Source organism: Anoplopoma fimbria, chromosome 23 (genome assembly GCF_027596085.1).
Source record: "Anoplopoma fimbria isolate UVic2021 breed Golden Eagle Sablefish chromosome 23, Afim_UVic_2022, whole genome shotgun sequence".
Taxonomy (NCBI): Eukaryota; Metazoa; Chordata; class Actinopteri; order Perciformes; family Anoplopomatidae; genus Anoplopoma; species Anoplopoma fimbria.
In genome coordinates, this window is record NC_072471.1 from 10057412 (window position 1) to 10072928 (window position 15517).

Genomic DNA, 15517 nt, shown 5'->3' on the forward strand with positions numbered 1-15517 from the left:
ACCTGCAATGCTATTGGTCAGCCCGTTAATGCCAGTTAATAGAGAGACAGTATGTGAATCATTGGAGAAAAATAAAATCACCATGTCCTGGTGACTCAAACAGCTAAAGCAAGAAAGCCCTGTTTATGACGTCTAGCAGAAAAAGTGTGATTTATTTCCTTGACATTCAGGTAGCTGACCCCATTTAATTTTACTTTAAGAGAGACGTCAGAGATAAAGATGCCTTGAGGACAGTCAGACATGTGTGATCTGCTCCTTGAAAAAAGGTCTCACTCATTCATGACTCAGCGGTTGTCGTCACTGGTGTGTCTCTGCCCAGACAAGCTCAGCTAGATGCACACTAAAGAAACACAATCGAGCTTTATCGAATGAGAGAAGAACATTGATTTTCCGTTTCCTCAATCCAGTTTCTTAGACTAATATTACAGATCTGCAGAGCTGACTTGAGATCTTTTTGATGTTACCTGCAGTTAAATTGAAGACGAATTTAAGAGCCAAAATATAAAGACGCAGAGCTGAGAAAACCTGCCATTTTCAGTTGACAATTGTTGTTTGTCTCAAGCAGACAGCATTGTTTAAGAGTTTAGACCTATAATTAAAGACTGTAACTTCTCATATGAGTCATCTTCATTGGGATCTGATTCCAGTGAAAGCTTAAGTTGACGTGCACGTCTGTCAGGTGCAATCAAAAGATCAGACACGGACAGGTTGTGATGACATGACAAAAAATGGAGTGAATAACTGAGGAAAAAAAGAAAGCAGATGGGAGACAGAGACGTTGTGGAGGAATAATATTAAGGCAGACAGACGAGCAGAGGAGGCCTGAGAAGAGACAGACGGGGTCCTGACAGACAGACAGGTTTGTGGGGACAGACAGAGTGTGTAAGCTGAGAGCTGCAGTGGGAGCAGCGCTGGAGTCCAGCAGAGGATCTGATATCTGAGACCATGGAACAAGAAGACACACAACACCGGCCTGGTTTCACACTGTGCCGATCGGCCCGACTATGCTGCTGCTGCTGACAGAACCGAAGAGGTCGTCGCCAAAGTAGTGTGTATCAGAAAGAGTCTGCACACTCAAATGTAAAGACATTTTTGTAACGTTAAATCTTCAGTTGCTGTGTTAAGAAAAAAATGCAAAAATATGTTTAATCTATGCCTTCTTCAGTGCACCACAGAGGTAAACAAATAAATTAATAAATTTGTTTAATGCAGACGTATCAGTATTTCTATGTCTGCCTATAGTAATAATAAATTAGAAGTGAGCATGTAAAATGTCCCTCTCAGTGCAAATTGTGGTTGCAATACATTAAAAACAAATGTACAAAATTCTTATAAATCTTCCTTTATGTTATGTGTTTATGTAACGTGTTGGCTTGTATAAATCATCAGGCTCTAGTGTGCATAACAAACTGCAGAACCTGCATAAAAAAGTATTGTGTGTGCAAACTTAGACTTTGAACGTGTCAAGACTTAACATTAAATATGTACCCAGCTTTCATGTTTTCTTGGTCGAGCAGGTTTTTTTCTTGTACCTTTAATATAACATTATGTTAAACATTTAGCACTTCTTTAATAGTGACAATATACTCTGGAAATATCACATTGCGTTCATTTGTGGGCAGATTTGCATGACCTAAGTTCCATATTTAGGTCACGTCAACCGAGCAAACTCAGCTTAAGAAAACTGTGAGATGCAGCTGAAACTTGCAAAGACAACCAGGCTCAACAACATCATCGTCAGTTGAAGGATTTCACAGCAGGAACAGACTGCTTGTTGAATTTGAACTCAAACTGCACCATCCAATGTGAAGCAAGACACTTTTTTCCCCAAAGCCTAGATTCAATGAGGTAAAATACTAAAGAGAACATACATTGCAAAAACATAATTGCACACAGATATTTGAAATATTGTTTTCTTGTTTTGGGACCAAGCCAGCATGCCAATGCAAACAACCAAGTACAGCTTCTTACCTTTTTCTGGTACCACACCACGGCATCTTTTACTTTGGAAGCCATTTACATTTCCCTTCTCCCGGCCTAGGGCATCTTAGACTGAAACACACAGCGAGAGAGAGAGAGAGCAGTGTGAGTAATGAGGAGAGAGAGGGAGGACTGAGGTCTATATACCTGACAGGAAGGTGTGTCCTTTCCTGATAACTGATGAAGGAGAGAGGGAGGGGAAGACACACACACACGACTGCACACAGACACGACTGCACACAGACACACACACACGACTGCACGCGCGCACACACACACAGACACACACACACACGACTGCGCACGCACCCACACACCCGACTGCACACACACCCACCCACACACACACACGACTGCACGCACACGACTGCGCACAGACACACACGACTGCGCACGCACCCACACACCCGACTGCACACACACCCACACACACTTGTGTTTGAGCGGAATGAAGGCGTTCACTTTGTCTTTCTTCTAAATAAAACAGACATAAACATAAATCATTCACATCTCTTCATCATCATCGTTTTGCTCCTGAATCACACACACACACAGACACACAGACTAGGCTCATTAAGACCAGCCATCTCCCTTGACACCCATCTTAAATAAAACAAAAACAGTCTTTCAATTAGCCGACCTGGGGATGATTATTACGCTAACGGTGGCTAGCGATGGTTGTTTCCACTGAATCACATTATGACACACACAGACACACACCTCTTTTTGGAGAAAAAAAATTGGCGAATGGCTGGAGCCAGAAAGACAGGTTCATAAACAATCACGCACAAACAGACACAGTTCAAACGAATAAGTGCTGATGTTGCTGAACATTACATTGAAGCTCATTTATTAACATGTTTTATCTAGTTAGGTTGTTTAATACGCAGAAAACTTTACTATTTTAGGAATAGGCTGCAGTTTTATGGAGGATGAGCAAATCAGCAGCTTTCCCAAGATAGAAAATGGACGAAATCTCAAAATGACGTGATAAACAAAATTCAATAAATATACCAGGGGGAAGAAATTACAACAAAAGCCTTCTGCAATACAAAAAATATATATCTTTGGACAGAACCTACTAGCTTTTCCTGAGCTCTGTACTCTGTCCTTCCACTGAGGAAGATGGTGAGATGCAAGAAAGATAAGAAAAAGAAGCTTGATCTTGACTTAGGATGTTTTGGTCAAACATCTGTTTTTGAAGGTCAATAATTAACTTTCAAACTAATTTGTTTGTATATCCACAAAGCATGGCATTCTGTTAATAATTACACATAAGCATCACACAGACAGGCGCTATATCTATCTATGCTATGCTACTTGATGTTCAATATATGACTTGATGGTATTCACGACTGAACACCACCAAAATAAACCTTATGCGTTATTCAAGTGACTTGCTTGCCGATATCTGGGTCACTGATGGGAGGTTCAGATGACAGAGAGCCAGCGTGCATCTAGAGAGTCCAGACTGTACATTAGGCCTGCAGTGTGTCAGTGTTACAGTCAGAGTGGGATTCCAGTAAGATGCCTTTGAAACAGGATCTTCTGCTGATGGAGGTGATGTGAGCTTGTTTGTTGTTGTGGTTCAAAAAAAAAAAAAAAAGGAACCCGAGCAGAAAAGAGTTTTAACTGGATACACTTTAAACACACCTGAGCTTCAAATTGTATTCGACACTGACAACAGCAAATATGACTCATTTAGCTAATTATAATTTTGATAACAGCAAACTTCCGATGCTTAAATACATGTAGGTTAAACGTTAAAATTAGAAACCTCCTATACGTCGATGGAGGTGTGAGAGAAAGACCGGGAGAAAAAGATGTGGCTAATCAGAGAAGCTGTAAAACATGGAGGCTTGAGGTTAGCCACTCTTCTTCCTCTCTTCTCTCTCTTCCTTTATCTTCCGTTTTCTCACTCTCTTTGTATTCCTTTGTTATACAAGTGCAGAGTGTTGTCCTGCAGCGTGAGTGGGAGTGATGGAGGGGCAGATAGATGGAGAGGTGATGGAGGACAGCGGCTGCAGGCCAGGCTGACCAAGGGCAGCAGCAGCAGCTTTACTTGTTTTCCTTTTGGCTTCAGCAGTTATCAGGAAAATAATACTCAACCCAAAGAAACAACACATTTTGACATTTGCTTTTTCTCTTTTTAGTCAAGCTTTCCTCTCAAGGTTTGAACCGTAACGAGTAAAGACATCCTGCTTTGCATGTGAAGGCTTGTTTGTGCTGCCTGCCTCAGTCGGCAGGGTAGTTAATCCTTCAACTGAGTTATGTGTCATCCTTTTCCTTCTTAATACGTTTGTGCTTAGACTTCCTGCTACTTTTGCTGATCGTTTTGAAAAGAAAACCATTGAGGAGTTAAGTTTGTGGCCGTCTGCAGTCTGTGATGCAGTTTACTTTAAAAAGAAATAATATGTGTGTGAGGAGTTATACTACTGGACTGTTTTGTCAACTCTAACAGCTTATCTGCCAACAAACCAAACCGCAACACGGAGTGTTTATATGTGCGATAAAGTCGCCACCTCAAACAAAACGAAGAGTTTTACTTCAAGTGTGTCACAGTCCTCGTGTTCAAAGCCGTACGGGAGCCAGTGCGAGCTCAGTGTGTCAAGAAAGCGTGAATGTGCAGCTCAAAAGCAGGAAGGAGATAAAAAATGTCTGCTCCGAGCCAAGTGTGCACCATTTCAACGTCACACACAGAAGTCTTCCAGTAGCATAAACCTAACACACCCACAAACGGCTAACCACCAGCTGATCAGTGTAAACTGCAAAGAACCCTTCCTTCCTTTATCCGTAAATGCTGCACACACTCTTCTCATAAGGATGCAGATATGTGAGTGCATTTCTGCCTGTGTGTGTGTGTGTGTGTGTGTGTGTGTGTGTGTGTGTGTGTGTGTGTGTGTGTGTGTGTGTGTGTGTGCGTGCATGTGCGCACTTATGCCCAAGAAGGCCAGAGACATTTTTAGCAACAGGAAGAGAGTATCTTGCTCGTAGTCTATGATTACGATCATCACCCCTTCCTCTATCATTCACTGCTGAACCACACTATTCCTGACATGCCATGCACTTGTTTCCTTTGCTATTGCTCATAAAGCATATTTAGTTAAATTTAACAGGGGGAAGGAGATAAAAAAGAGAGAAAGCACAACACTGGTTTGTTCTTTTTATGTGCTATGGTTACACAAGTTAATGGGTTTACAGTGTCAATAGAGGCCTTCATATCACAACTTTTGGAGAGATTGAGATAGAGGTGATAGAGGCGGTGAAAGAGAGAGAAAATAGACTGACCGAGAAAAGAGAGGAAGAAGGAGGATGTATGTAAAGACCAAACACCATAGGGTGGTTAAGAAAGCAAGACACGTTTCCTGTCCTGAGACAGAGAGAGAGTTTACCTCTTATTCACAAGTTGTTTTGCTGCTCTAACAAATATTCAAACTTTTCGCAATGAGAAGAAATTAAAATATTAGTTTTATAGGACAAGTGGCTAGCGTATATATATCAGATGAAGAGAGCAGCATGCATTACAAAAGCTTAAAACTTTTCATCTTTAGGGAGATAAATATATTTTCATAATTGAGTCCAAGATGTCAAAGTACTTTTTGAGAGGAAACCAGTGAAGTTCTGTTGAGTGCTCTGCCTATAATAAAAGGCAGTAATGTGTAAGCTTTACCACAAAAATATTCAGACAAATATAGTACAAAAGCAGCACCTCATGCCTTAAACGCTTTGGTGAATTTTACACGCAACGAATGTACCGACTAATCTGCTGTTGCAGCTTGGCATGTAGCCTTTTTAAAGCAGGATGTGTTGCTTATTTCATTTCATAAAAGTCACAAAAATATAGCTAATCTATGAAAAACATAAAAAAAAAGGGAAAAAGCAGCAAAACCGCACATTTTAGGGAGCTGGAACCAGACAAAGATGGGCATTTATTCTAAGCCGATTGACTTACCCATTAAATGGATTAATGCTTTTAGAATGACTGTCTGCTCATGTAATATAAATGTCATTTTAGGGGGGAAAATTAAATGACAAAGTAGTGATTAGGAGCACAAAAAACTACAGTAAAACATTTTACTCTTGTGGGGTTTTCTGCACATAATATATAAAATGTTTATGAGATCAAACCAATGTCTCTGATAAATCACCAGAACAAAAATGCGTTGGTGTCCAATTACTGCAGAGCAACGACTGCTAACAACTCCTGCTTTGGAAAAAAGTTAGATTGCGCAACCTCAAAACAACAATCATAGGCATGACCAGAATTAAGAAAAACAGACACTCATCCAGACAGACAAACCAACAAGAACTACACCCCGTCATTAGTGGAGTTGGACCACAAACAGCAGTGTTTTCTGTTTTTAACTCTCCAAGACTCCTGGATAGGCTTAAAGGCTTTAAATCCTCACCATGCAGAGACAGTGATAAGAAATCCTCCTTGTTCAAAGCCTCAAAATCCTCTCATCATACCTCGGTGGGACGGCAACACTAACACACACACATTATCAGACAAAAACACCTCCAGGCAGACACATCACATGCTATTGCCTAATGTGACTTCATAAACAGAACTAGCTATAATGTGCTGGGTTATTATTTATGCTGGAGTACATATGAAAAGAAAATAGGCTGGGCGAATTCTTTCCCAACACTCTTTTTCCAAAACCGCACATCCACAGTGTTCCCAAAATACACTGCTAAAGGGGTATTTAGGGAACAGAGCCGAGACAACAGACGCACACACAGCTGTTTTCATCTTCAGTGCTTATGAATCCTGTGACCAAAATATATAATGTCCAAGGAGGGTTTGTCTGTGAACCTCCTAGATTTGAGGCTACACTTCTGACCCCAAATCATATATTTAAAAAGGATATTATGTGCTTGTTTTTATTAATCCCTCTCCAGTTAATTTTCATTCCAGTTACTCCGCTAACAGCAAATCGTGTCAACAAGAAAGCTTCACAAACGTCCATGACAAAGCTCTCAAAGAATTCAGCGAGTGCACGCACACCAATACACACTCACTCACACACACACACACACAAGGGCTGCAGCCATCAGGCTGCCAAGTCTGACCGACCAGAAGTCTGTCTGAAGTGACCCATTTACAGAGAGAGAGCGAGAGAGAGAGAGAGAGAGAATGGTCAAGTAAGACAGTGTGTATTATGAAGGGCACAGATTGTATGAGGACTATTTTTGTGCCTGTGCGTGTGCGTGTGCGTGTGTGTGTGTGTGTGTGTGTGTGTGTGTGTGTGTGTGTGTGTGTGTGTGTGTGTGTGTGTGTGTGTGTGTGTGTGTTCGGGGCAAGTGTACATGCATGTGTGTCTTTGTGTGAGCAGGAAATAGCTGAGTGTAATAAGTCATATTGGAGCCACTGTATGAATGAAGGTGGAGTTATGGTGTGTGTGTGTGTGTGTGATCTCCATAGGGCTTCATGCTGTCTTCATGGGGTGGTCAGAGAAAAGAAAAAGAGTGAGATACTTAGAAGACAGTGCTAAACCATCCGTAGTTATTACATTTTTTTAACACCTCCAGCGTTTTTTTGCAAAATGTAAAAAAAAATATTTTTTGATATATTATATTATAGTGTGTCTATAATTGTAGTCAATATAAAATGTATCATATCTGGATTGTTTTTGTGGAGCTGAAAACAACTAAAAGAGCATGTTGTTTCCTGAAGCTAGATTATCTTGTTGGTAGCATCAAACCACATCAAATATCACTCAGCCCTTGAGCTCAAGTTCTTTGGTTTTAAAATAGAAGATGAAGTCATTTTAGAGATCAGACCCTGCTAACAAAAAATACATGGGGACAAACTGGCAGCAGTTTGCAGACACCTCTGTTCTGCTTTTATAAGATGAGATACATAGTTTTGAAGATATACGAGCTGCATGATAGTGTAACCTTTAGACATTTCTTACAGCCACTGGCAGCTCTTTATTTTCATCGGTGGCTTTAGAAATCAAAATAAAGTATATTACCTCCTGGATTAGCCAAATGTATCTCTGAAGCATGGGCTGCAACTAATGATTATTTCATTATCAAGTAATCTATGAAGGCCAAGGATGGTGAAAGAAATGCTCAAGGTGGTGTCCTTCAAATACTTAGTTTTATTCGACATTCAATTTATTATCATATATTAAAAAAAGGGAGCAAATCCTCACATTTGTCAACATGAAACTGGAGAATTGTTGGAATAAGAAATGAATAAAAACAACTGATTATCAAAATACTTGCTAACTTAAAAAGTTTTAAAATAATCTTATACTATGAGTCCATTGGTACTTTCCGGCAACCAGCACACACACACACACATGCACAAAATCCCTTCACTAAATGGGTGTCGAGCGTGAGGGCGTGGTGAGTATGTGTGTGTTTGTGAGTGTGTGTAATGAAAAGTGGGTGTGTATGTGGAAGTCATGCCATGTTTTTTCCTCTCATTTCATTTCAGGCAATTGGTTATGCAACCTGCCACCCTTGCCGGTCTTTTTAATCCGACACCTTACAGCTATTCACTTTCGCTCTCGCACACTTGCTCGCTCTCTTTCAATTCTTAATGTCTCACATTATTGCAAATGACTCAGATTGGTTTCCCATAACCGGTTACATTTTGCACTTGGTTCCAAGTTGTACCTCATTTGTGAAGCTCTGTCAATGACGTATCTCATATTAAATATTTTATGTCCTCTCTCTTCTTTATTAGAAAAGAACAATTTACGAAACGTTCAGGTAGCCAATGAGGTAAATGGCAACCAGGGAAGACTGAGCTTATGTTTTAGTTCTTAGACATTAGGTTTCCCATACAGGGTTCCTGCAAAATTTCAAAGTGGAGACAACAAGTCTTGGAAAAAGACCGCCTCCACTAATGTCAGAAGAAATTAATACAATTTGTATGAAATATTGGGTTATTAGGGTTATTAGGCCCTAGGGGAAATGAGTTCTGGTTCTCCCATCACACAGCAAAAGGCCACGTATTTAATGACTAAACTGACTGTTTAACCCGTCATCTGGCAGAGGAGCGGCATCAGGTTTTGTCAGGTGAGTGATCATACCATACTTTAACCTCACAGTAATTAATAAAAGGCAGGATGCTGCAGTGTTTGAAAAAAGATAAAGATGAACCCATACCTAATGGAAAACGGACACAGAAGTCAAGAGATTCAGCGCTAGGTTCGAATTTGAGTTTAGATAAGAAAGATTTGCTACTGGATTCCTAATTTGATAAAAATGCATTCAAACCACAACCACACAGATGACATCTTGTCTAATGAGTCAATTTTCATAACCTCTAGAGACTTGATGGTCCCCATACACATTAACAACATGGCACCCTTTCTGTGGAAGTATGTTAAGTTCAGCAGAGCAGAGGAGAAACACATTAAAAGGTCAGTCAGTGAAGTGTACGTTTCCTAAACCTTGTGATGTGCAACTGTATGCGCTCGATCATCACCCCCGTGGCTGCAGCAACAGCTTTAACAAGCTGGATTCACTTTGATGGAAGTCACGCTGGGATTTAAATTGAAGGTGGTGAGAAGGTTCATGTGACAGGCTTCATGTGCTCTCGATGTCGGGGGGGGATCGCTTAGACATATGTGAAAAGGTCTCACTGTCTGCTGAAGGCCTCCACTCACCGTTGACAGGTGGGCGACCTTATAACACGAACAGAAACTCATCACTGTGGGCTGTACGTCCGCCACAACAGAAATAAAAAGATTAGATTAAACAGATTCACTTGTGGAAAACAAATAATTTTCCCTGTTTATCCATGGAAGGTGCTAAATTTAGCCTTGAAAAAATAAAAAAAGCAGAACGTGGCAGTTTAGATGGAAACTGAGCATGAAGCAATACTGCTGAAAACTCCTGCGGCACTGATCTCTATCAGAAACCACGAAGCGGTTTCGCACAGAGACAAATGACAGAGTAGCACTTTTTAAAAACAGAACGACAAAATCAACGGGACAGCTGAGAATGCTGAAAAAGATGTCAGAATAGAGGAGCTTTTCTATCAGTGTAGTGTTTCTCTGGGATGTCTCATTAAAACATGAGCAAAAGAGGAGACCTCCTCCATGAGTCTGGTAACTCGTGATGTGTAACACAAGCTGCTCTCCCTCTCTCTCTCTCTCTCGCTCTGGGTGCTCTATATTTTATGATGGGTGCAGGTTACATCTCTGAGTTGGGCAGAGGGGAGGGCGTGTGGGGGAGGGTGTGTGTGTGTGTGTGTGTGTGTGTGTGTGTGTGTGTGTGTGTGTGTGTGTGTGTGTGTGTGTGTGTAAGTAAGTACGTTTATGTATGTATGTTTGTTTGTGTGCCTACAGGAAATGTGATGCTGCTCAATCGACGGTGAAGGGTCGGAGGTGTCAGGGGGATTCTGGGAGTGAGTGTTTGTGTGAAACAAGAGGGGTGGGGGGGGAGATGGGGATTATGTTTTCCATCTCGTAGGGTGGAATCCCTGACAATCTCAAGTAACACCAATTGACAATACACTTGACCTAAACAGGGCTTGATGATCATATAGCACACACACACACACACACACACACACACACACACACACACACACACACACACACACACACACACACACACACACACACACACACACACACACACACACACACACACACACACACACACACACACACACACACACACACACACACACACAAAAAATTGTCAGACAAGAACATAACTTCTCAGCATAAAATATGCAATGCAAGCAAAGTAAACAATATTACACAAGTTCACAGCAGTTTTTAACAATGTTTTGACAGTCATGGGGAGAATCCGACCGTGGAATTCTTTTAAAAGACACGCGGCCAAAATTTATGACATGCCAGAAATCCATCTGATCAGGAAGATCAGGCGTACTGACACCAATAATACTGAACCTCAAATGACGGGCGGGACCAAATCTGGATCAAAACCTGGCTAAATGTGTCTTAGGATCTGCTGCAAATAATGTTACCTTCCTAAAACACAACTCAAATGCTTTATAACCAAAGACTACAGACCTGAAATAATCATGTAATGAGCAGTTAAATATGAAATGAACTTTAGTCTTCAATCTCACCTAAAAATCACATAACACAGCCTTTTCTCTTCAGGGAGACCATTAAATGGGCTTGCTTCTATAGTTAGTAGAGTTTTGGTGAAAATCTGCTTCACAAAAGGTTCTAAACATTATTGTTTTTCATGGGACAACATTTTTGTAATTATGGTTTGTATCAAAAGTATGGCTTTTTCCACATTCTCCTATTTTTCAATCTTCTCTTGCAGACATAATTGACAGTACTCATGAACTCTCTGTGTGTGTGTGTGTGTGTGTGTGTGTGTGTGTGTGTGTGTGTGTGTGTGTGTGTGTGGGCAACTAACACCCTCTCAGCAACATAACATGGGTTGTTGAAGCATGTGGTGCTCAAACAAAACTGACTTTGTGGAATTTTGGGGGGGGGGGGGGGGAACTAGTAAACACATAATGAACACACTCTCTCTCATACATACACACACACACACACACACACACACACACACACACACACACACACACACACACACACACACACACACACACACACACACACAAAGACTGGACTCACCTCCTGTCAGGCCGTGTAGCTGACTGGTGTTTCGACCTCACAGCCAAATTAGGACAGGAGCTGGACATTTGTAAAAACAGGGAGAGAGAGAGAGAGAGAGAGAGAGAGAGAGACGGTCAAGACTTTCTGGCCAGCAAAAGATCACATTTGAGATTCAAAGCAATGACTGCGTGTGTCTCGGGTTTTCGCACACAGAGAAAAACAGTAATTCAGGAAAGAGACGCTTCTTAGGGTCAATAACTACAATTTAATCCTGTTTTTGAAAAAGAGTTTCCAGTGTGTGTGTGTGTGTGTGTAATTGGGCTTTGGCTGGTGTCCACGTGATGAGGTTGCACAGTAAAGCTTAAAAACAGCGTGTCTCTTGCTGAATATTACACACACACACACACACACACACACACACACACACACACACACACACACACACACACACACACACACACACACACACACACACACACACACACACACACACACACACACACACACACACACACACACACACACACACACAGTATGCATTCTAAGAAACAATAATGAATAACATCAGGCAGCCAAGAATCCCAATAGTAAACAGTTTCTAACAATGTCGCTCTTGTGGAAAGTCAGAAAAACAACCAGCATCATCACTATCATCATCATAATCATCACCAACATGTCTTCTTTGTCGTCACCAATTATCCCTCAGATTGTCTTGATGAGGACAATCTACAGCCTTAGAGTGTCTCTCAGTCGCATGTCGGTGTTTCATAGCATTTCGTAACGGTGCAGACTAGAGGACTAGTTGAAGAGTCCACTGAGGAAATTAAGCAACAACAAGTTCAAAAGTGCAGTGGAACAGTATTATGTCCACTTTGTTAATGTGGAGCATTTCAAAAGTAGGCGCATATGGTGGAGTATTTAAAAATAAAGCTTAATCTATGACAAAAATAAGACATTTTAACTTTGCTAACCATTGCATGACCGTGACGCTTTTCCCCTCCTGTGACATGTCAAAATGACTTCTGTGAAAAAGGCTTGTGTCCGTATGATAATACATGATAAACTATTTGTATTGGCTTCAACAAAACCACATTGAAGCATTTCTACATTTAACAGGTCCAGAGTCAAACCACCTGCTACAGATTCCCCATCCTATCTGTAACACTCGCTTTAATAGACCTAACCTGAGCAGCAATGGCTCATCCTAACATGGCACTTCCCCAGTTATCATTAACTCAACCTGTCAGTCCACTGCAGTACAGCTGAGCACTTCTCTGGCGACTGCAAAGCCACTTGACCTTTCCCGGTGACCTTTCTGCTCGCGCTCTCTACTTAAATGGCTATATTTCTATGAAGTATGTCGCTGTGCTGCGGGCCATTCTGCAGCTGTAATTTAAGATGATGTGGCAGTGCATGTTGTGATGTAACTACATTAAAGCTGATGATGTAACCCGCTCTGCAGGCAGATTGAAGCTGCACAATGCACACAGCACCCTAACGGACAGACAGAGAGAGAGAGAGAATAAGTCAAAGAGAGACAGAAAGACTGGGAGAACAAATGACACAAAGAGATACAAAGGAACACGCTGGTCAGACAATAGACTGCAGTCTGGGTCTGTACCGACCGAACACTGCAGAACTGCTGCACAGCTTTGTTGACTGACAGGTGCTGGACTGTCGTTAAATCAATCAATGTGTCAAAGCTTGGGTAGTCCCATCCACAATGTGTGTGTGTGTGTGTGTGTGTGTGTGTGTGTGTGTGTGTGTGTGTGTGTGTGTGTGTGTGTGTGCGTACAGGTGCGTGTTAGGATCGTCATGGGAATCCCAGGTCTGTAAAGAAACACGCTGGATGTCACACAATCCGGTCTTGTCTACATACCATAGGCAGCAGCAACAGTGACGTCATCGCTCATCTTCCATCTATCAACACGTCACAAACACACAACCTGTTTGCAAACGTTTTGCTTTTGCACAGCTTCCTGCCGTTTCCCACCGTACTACAACAAATTGCAAATTTCCCCGCTGCGGGACTAATAAAGGATTATCTTATCTTATCTTATCTTATCTAAAGTGGCACCTCATGGCATGTTATACCTGACTGAGAACCATCGACGATCACACGTGTTTGTAGTGTCTCTGAATAAACGCTGCACCAAGTGGCCTGAGAGGTAAAAGTAATGGATTCACAAAGCAAACCGCTTAAATCAAATGTGTGGTTTGCTTCATTGTCATATAGCAGTGATATTTTAAGTGTTTGACTTTTAGAATCAGGTAAGTACTTCTCTAAATCTTGTAAATAATTACACAATGCTGCCACACGTGTCTGATCGCCATACTTTACTGCCTGCAGGTGACACCAACATATTAAATCATTGGCCACAGTCCAAGCACAGTCTGGTCGTACGACTGCGACAGTAGACGATACTGCAGAAGGTTGTTTCTGCTTGGGTCACTGTTTTATAACAGGATTTACTAATCAAATATTCTGTGATATGTTTTTCTCTGTTCTTTCAGCCCGTTTGGACATGTTCTGGTTTACAAGAAAATCCATATTTTGTGTAAAAAAATACAGGTTGATGGAAAAAATATATAAAAATGTAGAGCTTTAAAGGTCTATTTCTCTCTCCTGGCTCTACTGCATGTTGGCATTATGGATTGGTGAGGACGGTTTTATTTAGGGTTCAAATTATGATCGCAATGGAAAATCTGGGTGAGCGATGACAGCGTTAATCGGACACTAGAACAGACATGCTGGCTGGATGGCAAATCATGTTGGATAATCAAATGACCTGCCAAACTGCGAGCCTGACCGCCTGCTGAAGCCTGCGGCAGTTTCCCCTTCACTGCTGCCCCAGGGACATGGGATAAGTATAGAAACCCAACCATGGTTTTAGAATAGAACACATTACAGTCATTTAGCAGACGCCTTTATCCAAAGCGACTTACAGGAAGTGTATTCAACATAGGTATTCAAGAGAACTACTAGTCACCAGAAGTCATAAGTGCATCTCCTTTCTTAAACAATACAATACAAGAGTACAGTACAAAAGCACACAAGTAGATCAGAAATCTGATGGAATAGAGTAGAATTAACCCTGAAACATCCATAACGCATTAGTGAACTGACATAAACCTAACCAGCAACTGTTTCAATAATTGATTCATTTTGAAGGTAATGTTTTTAGTATTAAAATTAAATTAAGTTTTTATTAATGCAGGCTTTTAAGATCTTCCAGTCTCAAAAATGTCAAGATTTCTTAGTTTTTAGGCATCTTCCTGACATGCAATGTATTCACAGCTTATTATTGATCATGATCAATAATAAGCTGTGAACACCTTCAAGGAACCCAATAAATTGTTTTTTTTCAAGATCCACTCAGATTCTTATGTATCTGATCTTGTGAGCAATTAAGTTGTTAGATGACAGCCTAAAACAAAACATCAATCATAACATAAAGATCATTTTAGCTTTAAGATTTTTAGGAGAGGAGCCCCCACTCCTCTATACAGCCCCAGTGGGGGATCCTGCACTGGGAACACTGGTTTTCTGCAGCTATAGTCACATGCAGCTCTAAGTGTAGCTTATTTGGTTTAAAGACAGATAATCGTGCAGCTAGTTAGTTCAGACGCAGTCCCTGTATTTTGAGACTCTCTCCGTGGTTCAGGTCACGCAGACTGCCGTCCTCCTGCTGCTGTTAGCTCCACGCTAGCCACATAGCGAGCTAGCGGTAAGCGGCCACAAAGAGCCCACAAGCCCCGGTCTGTGCCGTCCAAACGCAGCCTGCAGCCGCTCGGTCTTACCTCGACGCGTTGAGTCCCTGCACGGATCCAAAGTCACCTTTCTAACCGTGATCAAACACTGCAGAGAGCTAGCCGGTCTGGTGCACTGTGTCTGGAGGAGATGCTCGGTGTGTCTGCTCGCCGCCTTTCCCTTTCAGTCTCCCACTGTAAGAAAATAA

General features: G+C 41.5%; 1 protein-coding gene across 3 annotated transcripts in view; it reads right to left on the reverse strand.

Moving 5' to 3' along the window:
* LOC129112428 (protein PHTF2-like) overlaps positions 1–15489 on the reverse strand; it is a 40593-nt gene extending 25104 nt beyond the window's left edge. For 2 of the 3 annotated variants that reach the window (XM_054624524.1, XM_054624522.1), the window contains exons 1-3: positions 15360–15489; positions 11577–11636; positions 1972–2052 (exon numbers count right to left, since the gene is read on the reverse strand). In XM_054624524.1, the coding sequence (XP_054480499.1) occupies positions 1972–2016 (45 nt within the window). In that variant the 5' untranslated portion in view covers positions 2017–2052; positions 11577–11636; positions 15360–15489. The remainder of the gene's footprint in view (positions 1–1971; positions 2053–11576; positions 11637–15359) is intronic. The other variant, XM_054624523.1, reaches the window with a different exon arrangement.
* Positions 15490–15517: the final 28 nt, after the last annotated feature.